The following is a 20,645-nucleotide window of genomic DNA, read 5'->3' as shown; positions in this document are numbered from 1 at the left end:
GGGTGTTGGGTGGAAGGGGAAGCGATTCCCCTTCCAGCCCTGGCCTGGGAGGGGTGGGTGGGGAGGCCCTTGTGGGGGAGCGCCAGCACTTCCCCAGAGGGCCTATACCAGGACGTAGTGGTTATGTCCGTGGTGCCTCAGCGCCGCGCCACCGGACGTAACCACTACGTCCGTGGTAGGGAAGGGGTTCAAATAAATGGGGATAAGTGTGAAATTCTAAACATGTTGGGTCCAAAGTTTGTGAGAGGCAACTTAGAGAGACCTGCCAGATCGAATGGGCCAAACACTTGATTAAAATATCTGGGCATTTATATCACTATCCCAATCAACACCTGGACCAGGGCCAATTGGCTTTGGCTTTGGCTGAAAGCTCATATAATAGCTCACCAGGCTAAATGGAAAGGATAATTGATATAATGGCTGGGGAGAATTAATGTAGTAAAAAATGAATATACTCCAGACACTACTATATCGGTTTCAAACCATCCCCACTGCTATACCACAAGCTGAACTACAATCACTACAGAGCCGTCTTATTAAATATATGTGGGGAGGAGATACAACAAGACTGCAAGGAAATACTGGTCAGCCATCTGGAAAAGAGTGGGTTAGCACTCCAGAATGTGATTAAATATTACCAAGTGGCGCACATCAGAATATTGGTAGAATGATCAATGTGAGAATGGGGAAACAAGATGGCTGTTCATAGACAGAGCCGTTGTAGGAAGAAAGGTTTGGAATCTGCTATGGATACTTAGGTGTCAGAGACCCATGTTGCTCTACATCTCAGAAGTAACCAGAGGTGACTTAGAATATGAGACTACATATCCACTTCACAGGGTCTATCCACACCCATTTCACCATATACACCAACCCATGCAAACCCTGAGATCGCACCAGGACTGGACACGGGTAGATTTAAGGCGTGGAAAAAAGGGGGCTGTTTCATGATATGTGACCTGATTTATAAGGGGATAATCAAATTCTTTAACAAATAAAAAAAAAATCTGATGACTGAAACAGAGACTACAATATGGCCAACAATGCCACTGGATATTCTTCAAAGCATATTGATACATAACATTGTATAGAGCATTTTTCATTAGGGGCCATGCAAGGCCTCTCAGGTCCCCCTCCATCATGCACTTTGTGTGGTATCTTAAGGAAGAAGAAAAAATACTGCAGTGCTATTAAATTAATTTTCAATTAAACTTAATAAAAATATATTAAATTAAAATGATGTAATTCGCAGCTAACATTTTTTCAATGTGCATTAAGTGATTTATAGAATTACAATGTATTTATTTTTTATAAACGTTTATTACATTGTTTTTTAAATTCAATCTGAAAATTCTAAATTATTAAAATATTAAATAATTACTTTTTTGCTTTTTTAATAATACGTTATATTTACCTATATATTAGCTATTGTAAGTAATTTAATTTAACATCATTTTGTATGAGATTTAATTTTAAGCCCCTACCGTCATTATTTGCTCTGGGGGGTGTTTCAGTATGAGAGACTGACAATTTGTGGTGTTGGATTTACTACTAGATTGTTAGTAGTAATTTACACTTGGAGATTGTGGAAAATAGCAGTAAACTTACCCAAAAGTGAAGGTTAACTTTGGGAATCAGGTCCTACAACTGCAATGTGGGCCTATTTTAGGTGAATTTTAGAGGCACGTCTTTAAAAATCTGAGCTTAACTATTATAATAGGCTTGTGAAAGTTGAACTTTCTATCTGTAGGGAACATTGCCATCTCAAAATTTTCCATACTGACTTCTACATATTGCTTTTAGCAAAATTTGTTTTCTCTAAAGCACAGTATTCTTAACTACTTAATTACTTTCCACCACAGACACTTATACCATACAGTTACGTATTTCACTTACTGTTGTCATTAAATATTTCTCAGTTTGAAAAAAGCACGATAATTGCATAATAATTTCATCAAAATAAACATGAAATGCAAAAAATGGATAGTGGGTAACTGTGTAATATGTCCCAATATTGCCATTAATGAGTTGTGATGACATCATATACAATATGGCCGAATGATTTGTAAATGTCACCAGAACCCTGAAATGGAGTAGGACCTTACATGTTTATTTTAGGGTAGATAGATTGAAAAAGGTGTTTTATTTTTTTCAAAAAAGGGATAGAGGGATATTTTTATTGAAAATAGCAAGTTGAATACTGAACTTTCCTGTTTGATGGTCTGCAATAAAAAACAGAACTATCTTTAATTGGAATTTTGGAATGTTGAGAGCGCCTTTGAAGACAGTGAGGTGGATCAGGGCCAATAATGGGAAAAATAGGCATTCTGCATCAACATTCTGTTTGTCTTTTTGTTTCTTCCTTTTTTAATTTAGAAAACATTCTGCCCTAAGTGGATTCATTGTTCTAATAGTCTTATATCACTTCTGCCTCAGGCTATACCAATTGTTAAAGGCCCTTGTCTGCTGCCTTTAACAGCCAGTATACCCTTTGGCAGTAGGCTATTATGCAAATAAGAATTAAGAAATTTAGGAAAACCCCTCTACACATTGTTAAAATACACATTGTATCTGTAGAAGAGAAAGATTGGAGAAGTTGTTGTTTTCATTATTGTGCAGCTAATGATGGCCACTAACGGGAATTAAAATGTTTGGGTTTTGTTTTATTTCATTAATAGATTGTTACTAAAACAATGGGAAGTGGTCAATGCCAATGGAATTGTGCAATTATGTGGTTGCAGCGTTTACTGAATAATTACGGATTACCCACATTTGACACAATTTGCTGATTTTAACAAAATCTAGCTCAAATGGATCAAAATATTGCCAGAGAATGTATTGCATAATTTAGCTGATGCTACTAAACAATTTGGTCCTATACCGATGCGTAACCCTAATTTTAGTACCCTGACAATAGTAAAGCTATGCAGAGTAGTTTGGGGGCTGTCAGTATGATGATGAAACCCACAGTACATAGGGAAACTGAAATAGTGTCCAGATGTCATGGTTGTCTATGAAATATGGGTTTGTACAACTGACGTTTGTGCAATACAAACATCCAAACATCCACTGAATAACAGTGGTGATGGATGTGGTAAAGGACTCTAGCAGCATACTGGAGTTAAATTATACAAGTTTCCTGGCTGAGGGATGAAGATTGTGATTAAGGGGATGATAGTTACTGAGGCAGTAAATTTTATAATTTTCCTCTTTAAGGATTTCACTGTAAATAAACACAGAACTACCCAGTCTCATACAGCTGTTAGTCACACATTTTAAACTGGTTTGGGAGAAAGATTTGGGTGTGAATGGTGTATAGATGGTAACATCCTGAAGGAGCAGATCATGCCTCCAAGGGAGGTAGTGTGATGGAACAAGAGAGGTCTCAAGACAGAATTCGGGGATGCACCAACTGCAAGGTGGTAGGTCTTGGGAGCAAAGGGCAATGGCAGACAAAGCAGTTGGAGAAATGAGAGAAGAACCAGACTAGGGACATCATTGTAACACTGAAGGAGATGAGAGGAAGAAGTAAGATAAGTCAACAGTGGTGATTGCAGCAGTGAGGTCTAAAAGAATGTGGGTGTCCCTCTGCAATTTTTGCTCCTTCTACAGTTCTGCTATAATTGCATCTCCTCGTCCTAGACGCTACAATAATTCCCCCCTTACGTAGGTTGCTATGGTCATGCAGGCACCACTCCTCTAGCCCAATTATTGCTATAACTTCTTGTGATGTCAAGATCCCAGGCCACTGATGCAATTGACGCTTCTATGTCCAGGTTAATGACATCTCTGCTGCCACAGTTTCAATGAATTATGGTGTACTGGTCAGGGAATGGGGATTGTCGGTTACAGTTTAGGTGTAATGACTCCTCTCTTTGCAGGTGATTGATGCCATTGGCAGTGCCATCTCACAGACAGAAGGCTGCCTACTTCTGGATGTGGACCCTGGCCCTTCCACTAACCGCACGGTCTACACCTTTGTGGGGTCTCCCCAAGCTGTGGTGGAGGGAGCACTGAATGCAGCGAAGGCAGCATTCCCACTCATCGACATGACTCGACATTCAGGTACAGCCTTCACTAATGGTAGGAAGTGTCCATGTGGGTATCCGTAACATTCCCTGTGTACTTAGGGCTTAATGGAAGGGGGTGTACCAAGAGTAGTGATCCTCACTTGCACAAGTGGATGAGTTCGCAAAGCAAGGAGTGTTCATGGACATGGAATTTCTAAGAATTTGTTAGTGGGTGCCTGGTGGGAGGGAATTAACTAGTTCATTGACATCACATTCCCTGGGCAGGTTAACAAGCACCCAAATAGTGTCTCGGAGTGGCCATCACATTCGGTGTACATGGAAGTCAGGGTCCATCACATGCATAAGGGAGAAAACCAAAAGGGGGTTCCCTGGCTGAATGAGCGTAGCTCATGCAGGGAAAGCTACTATAGAAAATGTTTAAATAACGAGCTACTACAATTCACCTGTAGGTAGGATAATCCTCGGGTATAATATCGCTATGGATAATGATCATCAGAGTGTTGTATGTCAAGGACCAGCAACGGCATGAGGAAGACAATACGGCTGAACATAGAATGAAGGATAAACATATTCTATCCGTACAAAATAGTTTTATTTAATGGATTTACACAAAGTTAAAAAACAGGAAAACCAATATCTAAAAAGAACAATCAACAATATACCTAAGGCAGACATACCGCAATCATACCGGGCTGAGAATAGCCTAGAAATTAGAACATACAGGATTACAAAAACAAGGGAATAAAAAAGGTCTTGATGTGACAAGGATAGTACAATGACAATGATAAACAAATAAGGCAATCAATTACCTATCAATGGAAAGGAGGAAAGAAATACAAATCTAACAAAGTTAGGATAACAGTCTATGCTCTGATACTAACTGGATCTATAATAGGCAAAAGGACGAATAATAGTGATAGAATTGTTCAATCAATGAAATACTGTAGGAACAGAAGGCCTACGCGCGTTTCGGTGTTCCTCTTTGTACGGATAGAATATTTTTATCCTTCATTCTATGTCCAGCCGTATTGTCTTCCTCATGCCCTTGCTAGTTGTTGACATACAACACTCTGATGTTCATTATCCATAGCGATATTATACCTGAGGATTATCCTACCCACAGGTGAATTGTAGTAGCTCGTTATTTAGACATTTTCTATAATCACATACATTGGTCAGGTTGGAGAGAGCCTTTGCAGTGTTTTAAGTGAGTTGATGACTGTCCATCAAATGCACAGATGTGGTTGAGGGAGTGTCATTGCATCACTGGGACAGAATTTGAATGACCACTGGCTAACAATGGCTTCTGTATCTCCTTCTCCAGGTGAACACCCTCGGATGGGGGCCCTGGACGTTTGCCCATTTATACCTGTAAGAAATGTCTCCATGGAGGAATGCATCTGTTGTGCCAATAGGTTTGGGCAGAAATTGGCATCTGAGCTTGGAGTGCCTGGTGAGTAAACAAGACCTGTTTTTTTGTGTAGATTTTAGTGGAGTAACGATAGCTTAGGAATGTTGTATCATTGAAGAGTATGGCCAGCAGAATCCTTAGGGCTTGGTGAAGTTGTGGTCAATAACTGCACCTTTTCCTTTCACCTGCCTCTTATGGGCTTACTAAGCAATAGGCAGCTACATCTGTTTCATTAATAAGGAAATCATAAGGCTCAGTTTCCAAGTCTTGGACATTGAAATAGAAACTAAATGTGTTCTGGGTGTTGTAGTGTTGATAAACTTCAATCACATCATTTGAACAAAATTGTTTGATGTAAGAATTACTCTAATGGAATAATGTGTCTCAAATGAAATCTGGCTATCTTTTGACTTTACTCTTTTGCGGTCTATATATCCAGAGAATCTAGACTGCCATTGGGACAGATCTGTAAGACTTTGCCTGATACCCATCACTGGTTAGTGCTCGGCTTGTTGCAGTATTTCGGGTTAACATGTCTCTGGTTGGCGCTATGTTTTTATGAAGAATCCTGACTAAGTAAAGGCTAGTACTGTCATTGTAGTTGCCACTGGGATGGTTCTGTAAGGTTCTGGAGCGGAGTCAGTAGGATCCCGATGAGGTAGTTCATTTATGATCCTGACTGATGCTGTGCTGGTCCCACAGAATCCTGGGTGTCATGTTGCTCTTGCTTTGAACATCTCTCGCTTAATGGTCTTAGGCGCCAGGCACATGTTAAAATGTATTCACTCTGTTTCCTCAGTTTACTTGTATGGAGAAGCTGCACGACAAGAGAGCCGTAGATCGCTGCCTGCAATCCGATCAGGTGAATACGAGGCTCTTCCTGACAAGGTAGGGTGACCATTCCAATAAATTGGTTGGCTTGAAACAGTGAGGCGTATACTGTACTATTTAGTTGTGAGGTTGTACAAGACCACAGATATGCTCCTGGCACATACTGGTGCTCGTGATGAAGCCTTTGTGAGTCTAGGATAGGCCAGGGTTGTAATCGGAGAGAAGATCCTTCTCTGATTGCATTTCTGAGGTTCGGTCTTTAGTACTCATTCACTAATATAAATCCAGGTGGGTTTTCTTTCGTCCTCCTCATTCTACTCCAGCTCCTCTGTTTCCAGTTGAGACTGAGATTTGCACAACATATAAAGTAACCATTTGTTTCCAATCGGTTGTTATCCCCTAAGCACAATGAAAGAGAATTTAAAATAAAGTTCATACAGTTTTCAACTCTGATTCAACATGCATTTGGCTGCCCTCCTAAATTTTCAAAAATTAATTCACGTCTTGAGTAATTCTATGAGATGAACTTGGGTTTTGGTGCCTTTTTTGGTTTAGATTTCTTCTTGTTGTAATTGGATTTATCAGTACCTCTATTCTGGACTTTTTTTTCTAATTCAGACTGCGAATCTTGGTAATGGAAGAGGCCTCATAGATAGGAGGGACGCCCAAATTCGATAAAGGCTGAGACCTGGTGACAAATGCAAGAGAGGTCTGGCTCCTTCACCTGTGGGATAAATTGAGGGATTGTTTTTGTAAACCTAATTCTTTCCTTTTCACCCTACCTCAGGGCTGTCTTGACAAGATTCCCGACCCGCATAGTCCCTCATTCCCCTCTTTTTAACACTCCGGGAGTGTGGGCTAAAAATAGCCTTGTTAGTGTAATGTGCAAAAGGAGTTCTTCTGTTCTGATTTGTGGCTTGGAATCAGTAAAGCCATGTGGAGATATGTTCTCAGTGACCATACAAGGAACAGTTTTGGCAGAGATGCAGTGAATCCTCCTACCTGTCAGTAGGATTGGCCCTTCTCTCTCACAAGGTTATGAGAGGGGTCACAAAGCTGCAAATGTTGAGAGAGTTGGTGAGACTGCATGTGTGAACAGCCTTGGCCCTTAGGAGGCTTTGCTTGCTGGTGCTCATCACTGATTCCTATTTTTAACCACCTGCATTTATTATTCTGAGTGTACCACATATTGGTGCTGTCTACCCTATTTGTTTAAGCAGAACACACTAGTAGCGAATAATACTAAAAAAAATATATTTATGATATAACTAGCACATCCAAACCATCCATACTAATTGAGCTGACCTGGAAAAAGTCCCATTTGTAAAAGTGCAGTGGTCAGAAAGCTAATACTGGCATTCGTCAACAATGGCCGGAGCTCGGTGGTGCCCATTGCAGTGGTCTCCAATGAAACACCTTGGGCCCTGGCACTTACATTCTTACAAATTAAGTACTGCTTTGATATTCAGGTTGTGTAATCTGTTCTAACAACAAGTTGCGTAAGGGAATTACATGCAGACTAAATGTGCTTCCAAGGGAAACTAAGGATGTTGTTCTGTCTACCATAGAAACTGGTACTCTTCAATGAAGTGTGACTCTATCCATCACTTTGAAGGTCCAAACAGATCCTCCTAAACTTCCCCTGTAACGTTATCTAAGGAGAGAGAGAGGTGCATTGAATGATAATGGTTCATAATGTGGTTGTGGTTCTCAATGTGACAAGCTATCCAGGGGTGTCTGATCAACTTCAAAGGGCTGGTTTGTTGGGGCAGGGGAAATTGAGCTTGCCGTGATTTTCATGGACAGTTACCACATCATTATGAGCTGGTAGTCCTAGGACTGCCAGCCTAACTGTGGCGGTTAGACCACCTCACTCAAGACAGTCTGACCACCAGTCTACGACCCTGAAGGGCAGACCTGCCTAAAGACCAATGTCCCTGCCAGGAACATTGTTCCTGATGTGGTGATGGTGGTCAGGGTTATACTCAGCCAGGGTGGCACTGAACTCTGAGCCTCCTGGCTGATTACAACCCCATTTTTTGCCATCCTTTTCATGGCAGGGACCCCACCATGAAAAGGCTGGCTAAAAGCCGGTGGGTGGGGGGGGTGCAGGGGGGGCCCTGCACTTCCCATGCCAATTGCATGGGCAGTGCAGGGACCCCCCTGCCCAGCACCATCTGAATGTGCTGCTTGGCAGACAGTGCACGTTTTGTGGCTGCTGGTCGGGCTCCACTGTGCTATGGTATAGGACTCTGCTCCCTTAAGGGAGCCAAGTCCTACATCGTAGCACTTTATCCGCCAGACTGACCAATGGGAATACATATTGCAGTGTTCCCGCTGGTCAGCCTAGTGGGAACATTTTAATAGGCTGGCGGGGGGGGGTCACTGCCATGGTGATGGCGTCCTCCCCATGACTTTGGAAGTCCTGTAGTGGGACCACCAAACTCATAATTACGGGCCCAAGTGTCTTTTTTTTTTTTTTAAACATCTCATAAAGTTGAATGTTTTTTGTCTGTGTATTCACATTTAAACCAAATGCCCATAAAATAAATTTACAAGGGTTGCAAACCTGTGTGGTTTCATGGTAGGAGGTGACATTTCAGCTAAAAGAGCCTTGGACTGCATGTGATATTTTGTTATCTTGTTTCAGCTCAAGAAACCAGAGTGGGTCCCAGATTTTGGACCGGACACATTTGTTCCCAGCTGGGGAGCCAGTGTCACTGGAGCTCGCAAGTTCCTCATTGCATATAACATCAACCTGCTGTCCACCAAGGAGCTGGCTCACCGCATTGCCCTTAATATACGGGAGCAGGGCAGGGGCAAAGACCAGGTGAGAAGAGGGTAGTAGGACCAGAGTCTGGGAGGGTGGTATGAGTGAGATGGTTCCATATGTGTACAGTCTGTAAGGGTGACTTATGTGGCTTGGACGTCGTTTAGGAGTCACAGCTGCGGCTCCAGAATTAACTCCCTGCAACCTCTGGCATTGCTTTTGCGGCAAAAGCGACACCAAGCATTGAAGGTAAACATAATCCGATGAACACTGTTTACCTTCTGCAGATCTCACTGGTAGATTGCACTTCAAGTAAAGTAAGTTCAGAAGTTGAATGCCACTCTTTATAGCACAGAATAAAATGAAACAAATTAAAAAAATACACATTTTTTAAGCTTGCTGCCATGCTTCATAACTCTGAATACTTGACACAACGTTTTTGAACATTCAACTTTGTGTTCATTTGTGACAGTTCCTTACAAGTAATGATAAATTAAAACTCATCAAAGAAAAGGTCTAAATCAAACTAACGAGTTCATATACAATTTATTGCCCCCATGAATCAGTACTAGTGGGCTTGAACTCTAATGCTCCTTTTAAATCTTTTTGTGTGCATCTCCCAGTGATTTAGCAACCCTTACTTCCTTTGGGTATAAAGTAGGCTTTGGTGATATTAATGGGCCTGATTACAACTTTGGCGGAGGGGGTTAATCCGTCCCAAATGTGACAGATATCCAGCCCACCGTATTACAAATTCCATAGGATATAATGGACTCCTAATACGGCGGGCGGGATATCCGTCACATTTGGGACGGATTAACCCCCTCCACCAAAGTTGTAATCAGGCCCTATGTCATCACGATTAAGATCTTGTGGCATTGTTTCCTAGGATTCAGGATTAAAGATCATGTGATGTCACTTTCTGTGATGTCATTGAGGTGTGATGCCACTTCTGCCACCCCTGACGTTTTGTTGAATTAACATTAATGGTATGGGAATAGGTCGATTGGCATCAGAGGGATCTTTGTGATGATGCAGAAAGGATAAGGAGGCGGAGCAAAGTCCAGAACACAGGTGCACTAGGGAATGGGTGTTGGGGCGAAGAAGCATGCTAGAGCGTGGTGAGGGAGGCACCCGATGGGAAAGGGAGAGTGAAGTCCAAAGGGGGCAGGGCCAGGTGAGGGGTCCTGGAACATGACTGCTGGTGAAAAGAAAAACAAGAGGTAGTCAAACACGGATTGAATATCCAGAGCAGAGGGGGCCAGGACATGAGTGATCATAGACACAAAGGCGAGGCGATCAGGATAGCAGTAGGGTGAGGCGACGTAGATTAGAAGGAAATAGGTGTTTAAACACTAGTTGAGAGAATTAACTACATTAATAGGACTGAGGTGCAAGATTGCTGAACAATGGGGAGGAGGTGACTGAGGAACCTGTGTAGCACCATATCAGTACTGAAAGCATTTGAGTGAGCTTTGTGACTTACAAGAGGCCACCACTGATTTAGGTTTCTTCTTTCTGAAGACTGAGTGGTGCTACCAGCTTAATGGATGTGTCCTTGATAGCTTACCCATGTTCAATTTGATATTCACTAACCAAAGGTTAGGAACAATTGCATGGTTGAGGCAGGAGTGCCAATTTCTGCTCATTCTGTTTTATGGAAGAGGTTCAAAAGGGGTCTATCATCTGAGGGGTTTGAGAGAGAAGAGCAACTGAGCACCACTCGGTACTACAGAATATATCCTACCGGCTCTGTGTGTGACCCTAGTTTTTTTTTCTTTGCTTCTTGTACTTTAAATTCATTATGTTGACAGTTCGGACAAAGCACCTGCATGCTCTTTAGGTCTCGCCTCAGACAGGGCATGTGCGGTCAGTTGCTAGACATTACCTTACAGTATGCCTAGAGACCGCCCATTACTTAACATTGGCTGGCAATATTGTTGCTCTGTAATTTATTAGCGCATGTGGGCTTCACTTCCTCTTCTTAGGTTTGTCCCTTTCCTGGAGCATTGACCCATTACTTGTGTCCTTCCACTGCATTGTTTTCAGCCACTATTTTTTCTTTTTGTTTATTCACTCTACAAGATTGTGTATTTTTCTTCTGTCTACCTGGTGAACGTCTCCCAGTAGGCTTGATGGCCATTTGCTTTCCCCTGCCCTTGTGTGTATATCCCTCCCCCATGTTGCTTTTTTGTCGGTTTGCTTCTCACCTTCCTCAGTGTTGCACTCTTTTGTTTGCTTGCTCCCATGTGTTCCTCTTTGTTCTCACTCCAGGTTCCTTCCCTGTGTCCTCCATATTGCTTCTCCTCCACACCCTTGTGTTGCTACACGTCCACCTCATGTTGCTACTCCCACTTCAAGCTGCTTCTACCCTGCCCCCCTACACCCGATGTTCCCACTCTGTCATTTGCATGCTCCCCATGTTCCTCTTCCTACTCACCCACACTAATATCTTTGCATGTTTTGGTTCACCAATGCAACTTTGATCGGCAAAAAAGTGCTTGTCATTAGTAGGTGCATTAGTAGGGGGTGTTTTGTCACAGCATGTAACTTGAATCCCTTGCCAACGCTGCTCATTGTTCCTCTAATTCATTATTTTAAGTCCTCCCAAAAGCCAATAGGCAGATTGATACACCAGATATCCAAAAATCATCTAAATTCAAAGCTAACCCGCTGGGAGCAAACAGTTTAACACTGGATTATGCAATCCATGATCAAACCAAACTGCAGCACTTCACATGCTTTTATTGACAAAAATATCTGCAGAGGGTCTCTGTCCCTTCCTTTGTAGGTTATTTCTTACAATTTGCAGGTGATTCTAAGGATCTCTCCCAATCTTTATCTATTGGTGACACTTTCTCACTGTTCTTCACACCTGCCTTGTGCTTGCATGAGAGGCTACAAGGACTTCTTAGCATGGCTGCTACAAGTTTCTTAATGTTGCTGTGAGTCTCTACTCCGTGGTCACAGGGCAAGCAACGGGCTACTGGGCCTCAGCCACTGTAGTTTGGGATTATTTTATTTTGTTCTCCAAGAGTCTGTCCAGCTATGTCTTTGCAAACTGGGCCAAATAAATCATTTTATCACGTGTTTCTCAGTGGTAGTGATGGCAAGCAGTCAGACTTTTCAAGGAGGTTGTGTTGGGTTGCTTGAGCTCAGAACTCAGCAATCACACGCACAAGTGCAACAACTGGTTGTCTAACCCAATGCAGTTATTGTAATAACATGAATATAGGAATGGGTGCAGATTAGCCCCACCCCCTTGTGAATTGTTAGTGAACTCACTGTTTCACAGTTTATGAGCTCTCATTACTACGTTCTGAAGGCATGCACCAGTGTGCAGCCCCTCTTCCAATTGTGGGTGGCTATACACCCCACATTAGTGGATCTCGTCTTTGCTGCACTCCGGCCTACTTTTGGGTGGTAGGCTTTGCACAGGTTCTGCGTCTGGGTACTAGACTCCTCAGAAGTGGCTTAAGCTGGGCCTCGGCCTCTTCGGTCCCAGTGGCACACAGCAAGCCGCAATCTACAGATGGATGTAATGGTGCAGGGAGCCACACAGTTCTTTGGGTCACAGGTTCTCTGGTTCTCAGTGGCATAGGATCAGCCACAGTCATCATCCTTGTTGCTGTGGCACTGGGCAGCTATGATTTCAAGAAGAAGTCTGTTGCCTGTTGATGCCAGGGGCATACTGATCTTCTCACAAAACGTCCCCGGATTCTTACAAACATGAAAATTTACTAGGGTAGTGAGTGGAAGTCCCAACAACTCCAAATCCTTCTTTATGGCTTTCTCCCGAGGGACATCTTAAGAATTTTGGGGGCAAACTTATTTTGGGCGTACCTGTTCGGAACAGCTTTAAATTTATGATCCAATTTCAGTTCTTTTGTGCCCTCTTCGGAAGGTCCCGGACAGTGCACAGGCACAATCATCCAAATTCTAAATGAGTTTACACCTAATATTCAGAGATAGTGACATGTTTTTAATATTGTAACACAGCAGCAGTTCAATAATATAATATTACTGAAAATAATGTGACACCCTTCCATTTCTCATATGTGAGGTCCTGTTTTGTTCTAACAAAATATTTTTTTTATGGATGTTGCATAAAGCAAACACATTTCACTGCAAAATGTTTGTAATAGACTCTCACACATCACCAACATTAAAATACATTAAAGAAAAACAGTATTTAAAACAATATATTTAAGAAGCTTTCAAGGTCTTCATGGCAAACTCTCAGCAGAACAGAGCTGACCTTATCAGGGGACTCCCTGAAAGGCTGGGACCCTGGACAGAGCTCACTTTGCTAATTTCTTAAAACATCTCTGCTTCTGAGCATCTATGTGGGGCTCAGAGAGAGTTGGAGAAAAAATGAATAAGAACAAATGCATCCATAACTGCTGCCATTTGTCCTTGTATGTGACCAACACCATCAGCCAGTCCTTTTAGCCAGTGCCTTTGAATGTCTGGGCTACTTTTATATTATACAAAGTAGATCTTGTCTGCAATTTACTTCTGGACATACCTTGTTATAAATATTGACATTGTGTCACTGTTACAGCTTTCATGTCTCTAAGCACAATGAATGCATAGAAATATCACAAGAAGGAAAGCAAAGCCTGGTCGTTGGCTTCTCTAAAGGATACATCATGCATATATGTTCTCCCCACAAGCTGCAGTAGTGCAGGCCTTACTTTCAAGCTTACTGACAGACTGTAAGTAGCAGAGCAAGCACAGCTGTGCTCTGTCTTATCACACTGAGGACTCCCCTCTAGCTTCAATGTGTTTCCAACTCTCCTTAAAGGAAGCATGTCATGGAACACATGAACTGGTAGAGACATTTCATGTCGCTCACATGATCGGCACGTTGCTATTTGAATAGTGATCATCTTATTAAATGAAAATGGAGGGTCAAACACCAACCCACAAAAGAGTATGGCCATTGCTATTCGCAAACTCCAATTCTAAAATGACAACAGTCAAAAACATTCCAAAGCAGTAGAAAGTGTACTCCAGCATCACACTGGTACTGCAACACCCTTCCACAGTAAATAAAATAGGTCGGGACTTAAAACAGAACCCCATAACAAAGAATGCTAAAATAAATTAATGTAAGCTTTTAGAAAACTAATATAGATTAATTTCATCATTAATGAAATAAATCTGAATTATAAATAACTATTTACTTATAAAACAATTTTATTATATTTTTCTAATGTAAAAATACATGTAAAGTTATTTGTTAGGAAATCATCTGCAACTAAGCTTGATTCTAAACATAACTTTAGGTAACCTTTAACACATAATAAATAAACAATGTTTTAGGCCGATATTTTTTAAATAAATCTTCAATAAATGTAATGTTCCTGAATCAAATATTTCAAAATTAGTAGTGCTGACGCATTTTTTTAAAATCTGTGCTACTTTTAAAATAAACATAACAAATTAATATTAGAACTTTACAAAATGCATTTACTTTTTATAGCTTGAATAAACTTTAAAACGTTTCCCTACATTTTTCCATAGTTTCCCTACATCTTCACCCTGAGTTCCTAGATCTCCGCCAAGGTTATGGAATGTCAACTATGGTTATACAGTTACTACTGGTAGTAACTTTGTGTTCATATATGTTTTTATTGAGACCACACCCTGTTTCAAGGGGGTGGGGGACACATAAATCTACACTTTTAAATAAACTTACTACTTTTGGCTATTCATCTTTTACAAGCATAAGAGTAAACTTAAATGTGTCTGTCCTTTTAAGTTAACATTTGTTAATAGCCTCTCATGTATTTACTTGTATGTTTCCATTTTATTTCATCCACTTATTTAGCTTTTTGCTGCTTCCATTAGCATAAGATTGCAGACCGTTTTTTCTGTCTGTGTTCCGGCCCTCAACTTCCATGTTCACTTTTGGGAAGGTTCATAGTCTGATGTTTGAGTTTTTTGTGCTTACATGATTTACTTGTTTCTTGGTGATATTCCATGTGTAGAGTATCAGTGCTTTTGGCTTATGAATCGTGTGTCCATTGTTTTGTGTTGTGTACACTGATCTCAAATCCCTTCATTTCTCTGGTTGAGGTTGCCAGTCTGTAAATTAAACTTCTATAAATTTGTCTTAGCTTTTTTCTTATTAGCTGATCATCTAGCTCTTCATTTTTCAGAGTGGGTTTGAGAGATCAGTTGTCCTGCATAGCTTGGTGTCATTTGTTATTCTGCAATTCTTCTTCCAAGGGCGACATCATGCTTTTGACATTTCAGTCACTGCCTGGCTGCACTGTGTTGTTCCCGTTTTGCTTGAAGCTGATTTAATTCTAGAGCAGCCTAAATCGCAAAGCACGAACACATTACCTCAGTATTGTATGCAAGACTCAGTTTTCTGTTTTTACGGTTTTTCATATAAATAGACAGAAAAGCATTACTTTTCAACTCTGTATTTATTTTTAATTCTAAAACAAAAATAGGAAAGGTCTTATTTTCCATGATTCTCAGGGCTGTCAGTCATGGCAGCCAGACTAGTAGTTATTATGCAGATTGACAGGCATGTGAGGTAAGGGAAAGGTTAGCGAATGATGATACGTATGCTGCCGTTCTACAATGTTAATGTTTTCAGATGAGTGTACTATATATGCAACTTAATTTTTATACCAGACACACAAGCATGGGAAATATTGCTAAAGTAAGCAAAAACTAAATTTAGATAAATACAAATGTAGATGTGAAAAACTAAATACCACAAAATAAGGAGCCTTACTTATAAGCAATTCACAACATTCTGGTTTACCTCAGGACAGAAAATTGGTGAGTAACCTTAGTTCCCTTATATTGGGAATGAAAGTCTCTTGCATAGTTAGCTAAGGCTCTGCTGCACTAACTCTAATATTTTTTAGATTATTTTTTACCTCCAGTGAACTTGACAATCATGCCTGCTGGAGGTGCTCCATTTTGTTTTGATTTTGATTTGAAGTGGGTCATAATGGTCATGCCCACTTAGTCCAGACTATGTACTGACTGTTGGTGGTGGCAGTGGCATTCTAGTCCAGAGTCCTAGTTTCTACCCATAGCCTTGTGGCAGGAATGCCTACCGGCTGTCTCTTTTGAAAAGTAAATCTACTTCATGTAACTGTGGCACTGACTCATCAAATCTGCATATGTATGAAGCAAGAGTGTAGGATGTGAGGTACTGGGTCTCAGGTGGCCTGGTAGTCATTGGGGCCCTTGTAGATGTCAATACTGCTCAATATGGTGGTTTCCATTGTGTAAGCTGTCTGTGTGCATCTGACATTACAGCCTGAACTCACACATTTGCAATCCTTCTCCTCAAAACGTGGCATATTTAGTTGTAGAAAATCTCCAGCACCTTCCTTTGTCCAAGACTGGTTATCAACTCCTGAGTTGCACATTTCCTATGTTACTATCTCCAGTGGAGTAGATGCCTGATATGTCTTAACTAGCATCCACATAACATTGAGGACCAGGCAGACCTGGTCTGACAGGGGCTGCTCAGAATACCCACAGTATGTGTTATGCAACAGGAACAGATGTTCTATGACTGGAGGAGAGGCGCACAGGGACATTTTAATATTGAAGACCGTGTTGTTGGCTAAAATCTTCTGTCCTGGCTTCCGGAGTGGAGAAGTAGCAGCTCTCTCAGTTAGAAATTGGCTCATTGTTTCTGTTGCCTTAGCATAGTGGAGGCCTGCACACCAGTGTAGCAGACAAAACCCTCATACCAGTAGCAGAATGTTTTCTAGATCGTTCCTCTCTTCGGACTGGTCATAAGTTTGGGAAGCAATTGAGGCATCATTTGTGACCTTCAAAGGTTTGTGCTGGCACAAAAAGCTGAACTATGCCTGCTCAAAGGAGCCAATCTAATCTTACAAAGACTGGCAGAGGAACCAGCTAACTGGAACATCTATGTGGTGGATGTCTTGATAGGCTGAGGTAATGCAGACAGCAGGACATCCCTGCAGTGTAGATGGCCAGAATAAGGAAGCAGAAACCGAATCATCTGCTCATGCAGCTACTTAATCACATGCTGATATCAAGTGTGATGCGCCTACTTTGTCCCCAATATATCCATGCTTCTATTTATCTTTTTTACATCACCAAATAGGCCAAGCATCAATCTGCCATTGTACCACTAATGAGGGACTTTGTTTCTTAGGCGTTTGGTCCTCTGACTCCGGAACTGTTTGAACCGTCTTTCTAGCTATTACGAGTCCAATGATATTGACTTTTGTGTTTGCATTCAGGCTGTAATCTTAGAAGGCAAGGTCCCAGTGGAAGCTGCATGGATCAGTGACTCCTGTGAGTGCCCCTGGTCCTATATGGGTACCTGACACTGGAAAATCATAAATTCCTCTGAACGATTTACAGACACAGGCCGCTATGGAAAAGGCATCCTTGATCCACCCTGATGGTTATTAACCCACTATTACATCTGGTACTTTTGAAAACCAAAACAATCAGTTATATCTTCAAGGCTGTGTGACTCAATGTTGTAGATTGGCTCAGTATTTCTGAGAGACACAATCAGTGTGGTTCACTAGTGACTTCACTTCTGAGTCGCAGAGGGAGTAGTGATGACTTTATTGGGTAGAAAGGTCGGGTGCTTTTTTAAATTGTTTTGCAGTTACTGATTTTTGAGGGTGACTCCTCCTATTGTTGGGCCTTGGGTAGTGACAAGTAAAGATGGGTGAAAAATGCCCTTCCCCTGGCAGAGTTCAGAGTTTCTGCTTGGAGTGCGGAGTCCCGGCAAAACTCTGCCAACCTCCGTGTGGCAGTTTTTTCCTTGCGTGCGGCTCGCCAACATTAAGTTGGCTTGCATGAGTCAAAATCTGCATCCACTGGCATGATTTTTGGGCGCTAGAATGCCCCCTGGTGAGATTTCTAGAAGCGGGTGGTCATGGCTGGTTGTGACTGCTCATATTGAGATTGTTGCCACTTGAGTAGAAAATCTACTTGAGCAGCAGAAAGAAGCATTGCCCTCTGGCACGCCACGTAGTGCAGTTAGAGATAATTTTTACACCATGGAAGAAGCTCCCAGTGCTAAAAATCAGTGCAATAGTGCACCTTGCCTGATTCCGTCCACTTTCAGAACTCCGTTGAATCTGGCAGAGTTTTTCTGTAACTCCAAGGAATTACAAAGATTGAAACTCTCGGAGTTCCGCCCACCCCTACAGCTAGGCTGCTAGAACCTTTACTCACTGAGCTGTCAGTGCACTCTGTACGGTTGGTACAAGGTCACAGTAAGATTAGAGTCCCTGCCTATGGATCCCATGGTTGTGGAGCCCTGGACTCAGTCTGAAATAACCCCTACTCTTCAGTTCTGAGCCAGTCTTAAGCTTGGACTTTGTCCAATGAGGTAATAGTGCATCCTTGCTAACTTTCCTCTCCTTGTTGGTGAGCAGCTGACATTACAAAGCAGTCTGAGCTGACTGCCCTGTTGGTTTTCATGGCCAGGTCTACTTTGATTCAGGACTTATCATATAGAGTTCGAGCCATTAAAGCAGCTACCTTGGTAGGCCACAGTTTTTTTTTTTTTTTAAAGTTTTTTTCTGTGGATGGCAACTGGAGATGCTGAAGAGTGTAGGTGGTCTCGCCACATGTATGTGGTCTGAAGCTAGACTTCTCCTGGCCCTTGCTCGTAGAAGAGAGGAGCACCCATCTAGAGGGTGCTTTAGCACTGGGTCTTCCTAATCTGCCCAGTGGTAATTTTTAGGGTAAGTGCTGAAATCCTTTAGTGCAGTGGGAACCATGAGAGCGAAAGCTACAGATATATGCTGCTGATTGGGGGCAGCACTGTTGTGCGTTCAGACTACCTCCTTTTCTCTGATACCAAGCGCCCTTCGAGGCCACTCCTAGGAGGTGCACACAGCAGGGCTATGCCCATTGCAGTTTCTGGGGTGTGGCCCTAAATCAAAACACTATAAAGGGGTGAGAGGGAATTCCTGTCCGACCTCCCTAAACCAATAATATTCTCACAAAGAGGACAAGGAATGATGTCTGGTATCAAAACCAGACCAGTTTAAACATCAAATATTTTGGAAATATATTTGATATTTTCCCAAATATGTGATGTTTAAACTGGTCTGGTTTTGATACCAGACATTATTCCTTGTCCTCTTTGTGTGGCCCTAAATGCCTGCTAAAATTAGTACCCCACTCTTCTACCTAAAACTCATACTTTGGCCCCTTGTGATCAGCTCAATGAGGTTGATAAGGAAGCCTAAGGAAGGACTGATGTGTTTTGTCCCATACTGCGGTGCAACTTGTTGGCCCTGCGATATCAACAAAATCCCCACCTGTTCAGTAGGGATCTAAGGACCATTTATTGGTGACTTGTAGGTCCTGAGTGTGGCATATCGAGTGTAGAATGGTGACCATGCGATCACCATGGAGATAGAATGGCGAGGCTAGTGGGAGGCGGAAAATGACGGTTGTGCGAGAGAAGACGATGGCTGGGGCGTTTGAGAATAAACTCACATTTTAACTTCAATGATATTCTTGTTGTTCACATCTCTTCCTAAACAACTTTACATTGGCGACGATTACTGGATACTCAACGCCTCAACATCGACATAAAGCTGCTGACCGAGGAATATTTGGGAAACCGCACTTACTGGAGCGTTGAAGAGACGGGAGTCGGTCTACAACTGCTCCTATCACTGCGGTCTACAACTTCTCCGATCACCGCGTCCGGACAACAGGAATGTTGGGTGAGGAGCTGCAAATTCAGTTGGAGGTCTTGAAGAGGAAAAGGCGAGTGACCAGTCTGTCGTGTGTTGGCAGCGAGTAGAGAAGCGGCTTCGTCTTCAAGCTATGTTGTCGTTTTGGAGCAACTAGCGCTTCCATTTAAGGGGCGTACCCTTGGAAGTTTGTGTACCAGGATTTAAAGGGATGTTTCTTTGCTCAAGATTAAAGGAGAAGTCCCAGCAGGAGGAGTCAGTTGTGTCAACTTCTATGTTTCTGCTTTCATAGTGGGAAAGTTACTTGAAATACAGTGACAGGCACACCATTTTATGTGTTCTATTAATGAATATTACAAGGAATACGGTAACAGGCAGACCTTTTGACACCATAGGAAGTAATTTTGCAGATAATACGGTGACAGGCCCACCTTTGAAGCTGTGACAGTATTTTTGCCTGTCTGATATGGAGTAACAAAAAAGAAAACACTGTGAAAGGCACACATCTGAGGATCCGAGGAAAAACATTTTGTGTTTGTTTTGGGCTCGTATTAAATTAAAATTAGGAAGAAAGTTGTTTGTAGCTAGGTAAGGGAAATGCAGAATGTAACACCTCCACTTTTTTTATTTTTTATTTTTAGCAGTCCTGGAGATCCGATGTATCCGTGGACCAAATTGAAGAAAATATTTGTTCATTGTGCCAGGGTTTGTGGACCAACACTATGGGTTGAAAGGAAGCATGATTACTTATGCACTGTCTGTGGGGTGAAGGGCAAGAGGTACTAGAGAATTTACCAGATCTGAGTACTGAAGAAGATAGAAATATGAATGAATATGAGTTATGCGTTATGAAATTAGACAAGCATTATTTACCAAGAGTGAGTACAATTATGGAAAGATATTATTTT

The 20,645-nt window shown here is 41.9% G+C and overlaps 1 protein-coding gene across 1 annotated transcript in view; it reads left to right on the top strand.

Annotated features, from left to right (window-relative positions):
- Positions 1-20,645, top strand: part of FTCD (formimidoyltransferase cyclodeaminase) — a 129,867-nt gene that overhangs the window by 17,282 nt on the left and 91,940 nt on the right. The window contains exons 2-5 of the mRNA XM_069225486.1: positions 3,882-4,065; positions 5,356-5,484; positions 6,242-6,330; positions 8,924-9,103. Coding sequence (XP_069081587.1) covers positions 3,882-4,065; positions 5,356-5,484; positions 6,242-6,330; positions 8,924-9,103 — 582 coding nt within the window. The remainder of the gene's footprint in view (positions 1-3,881; positions 4,066-5,355; positions 5,485-6,241; positions 6,331-8,923; positions 9,104-20,645) is intronic.

The sequence above is a fragment of the Pleurodeles waltl genome, chromosome 3_1 (genome assembly GCF_031143425.1).
Source record: "Pleurodeles waltl isolate 20211129_DDA chromosome 3_1, aPleWal1.hap1.20221129, whole genome shotgun sequence".
Classification (NCBI taxonomy): domain Eukaryota; kingdom Metazoa; phylum Chordata; class Amphibia; order Caudata; family Salamandridae; genus Pleurodeles; species Pleurodeles waltl.
This window is presented reverse-complemented; position numbering and strand designations above follow the sequence as displayed.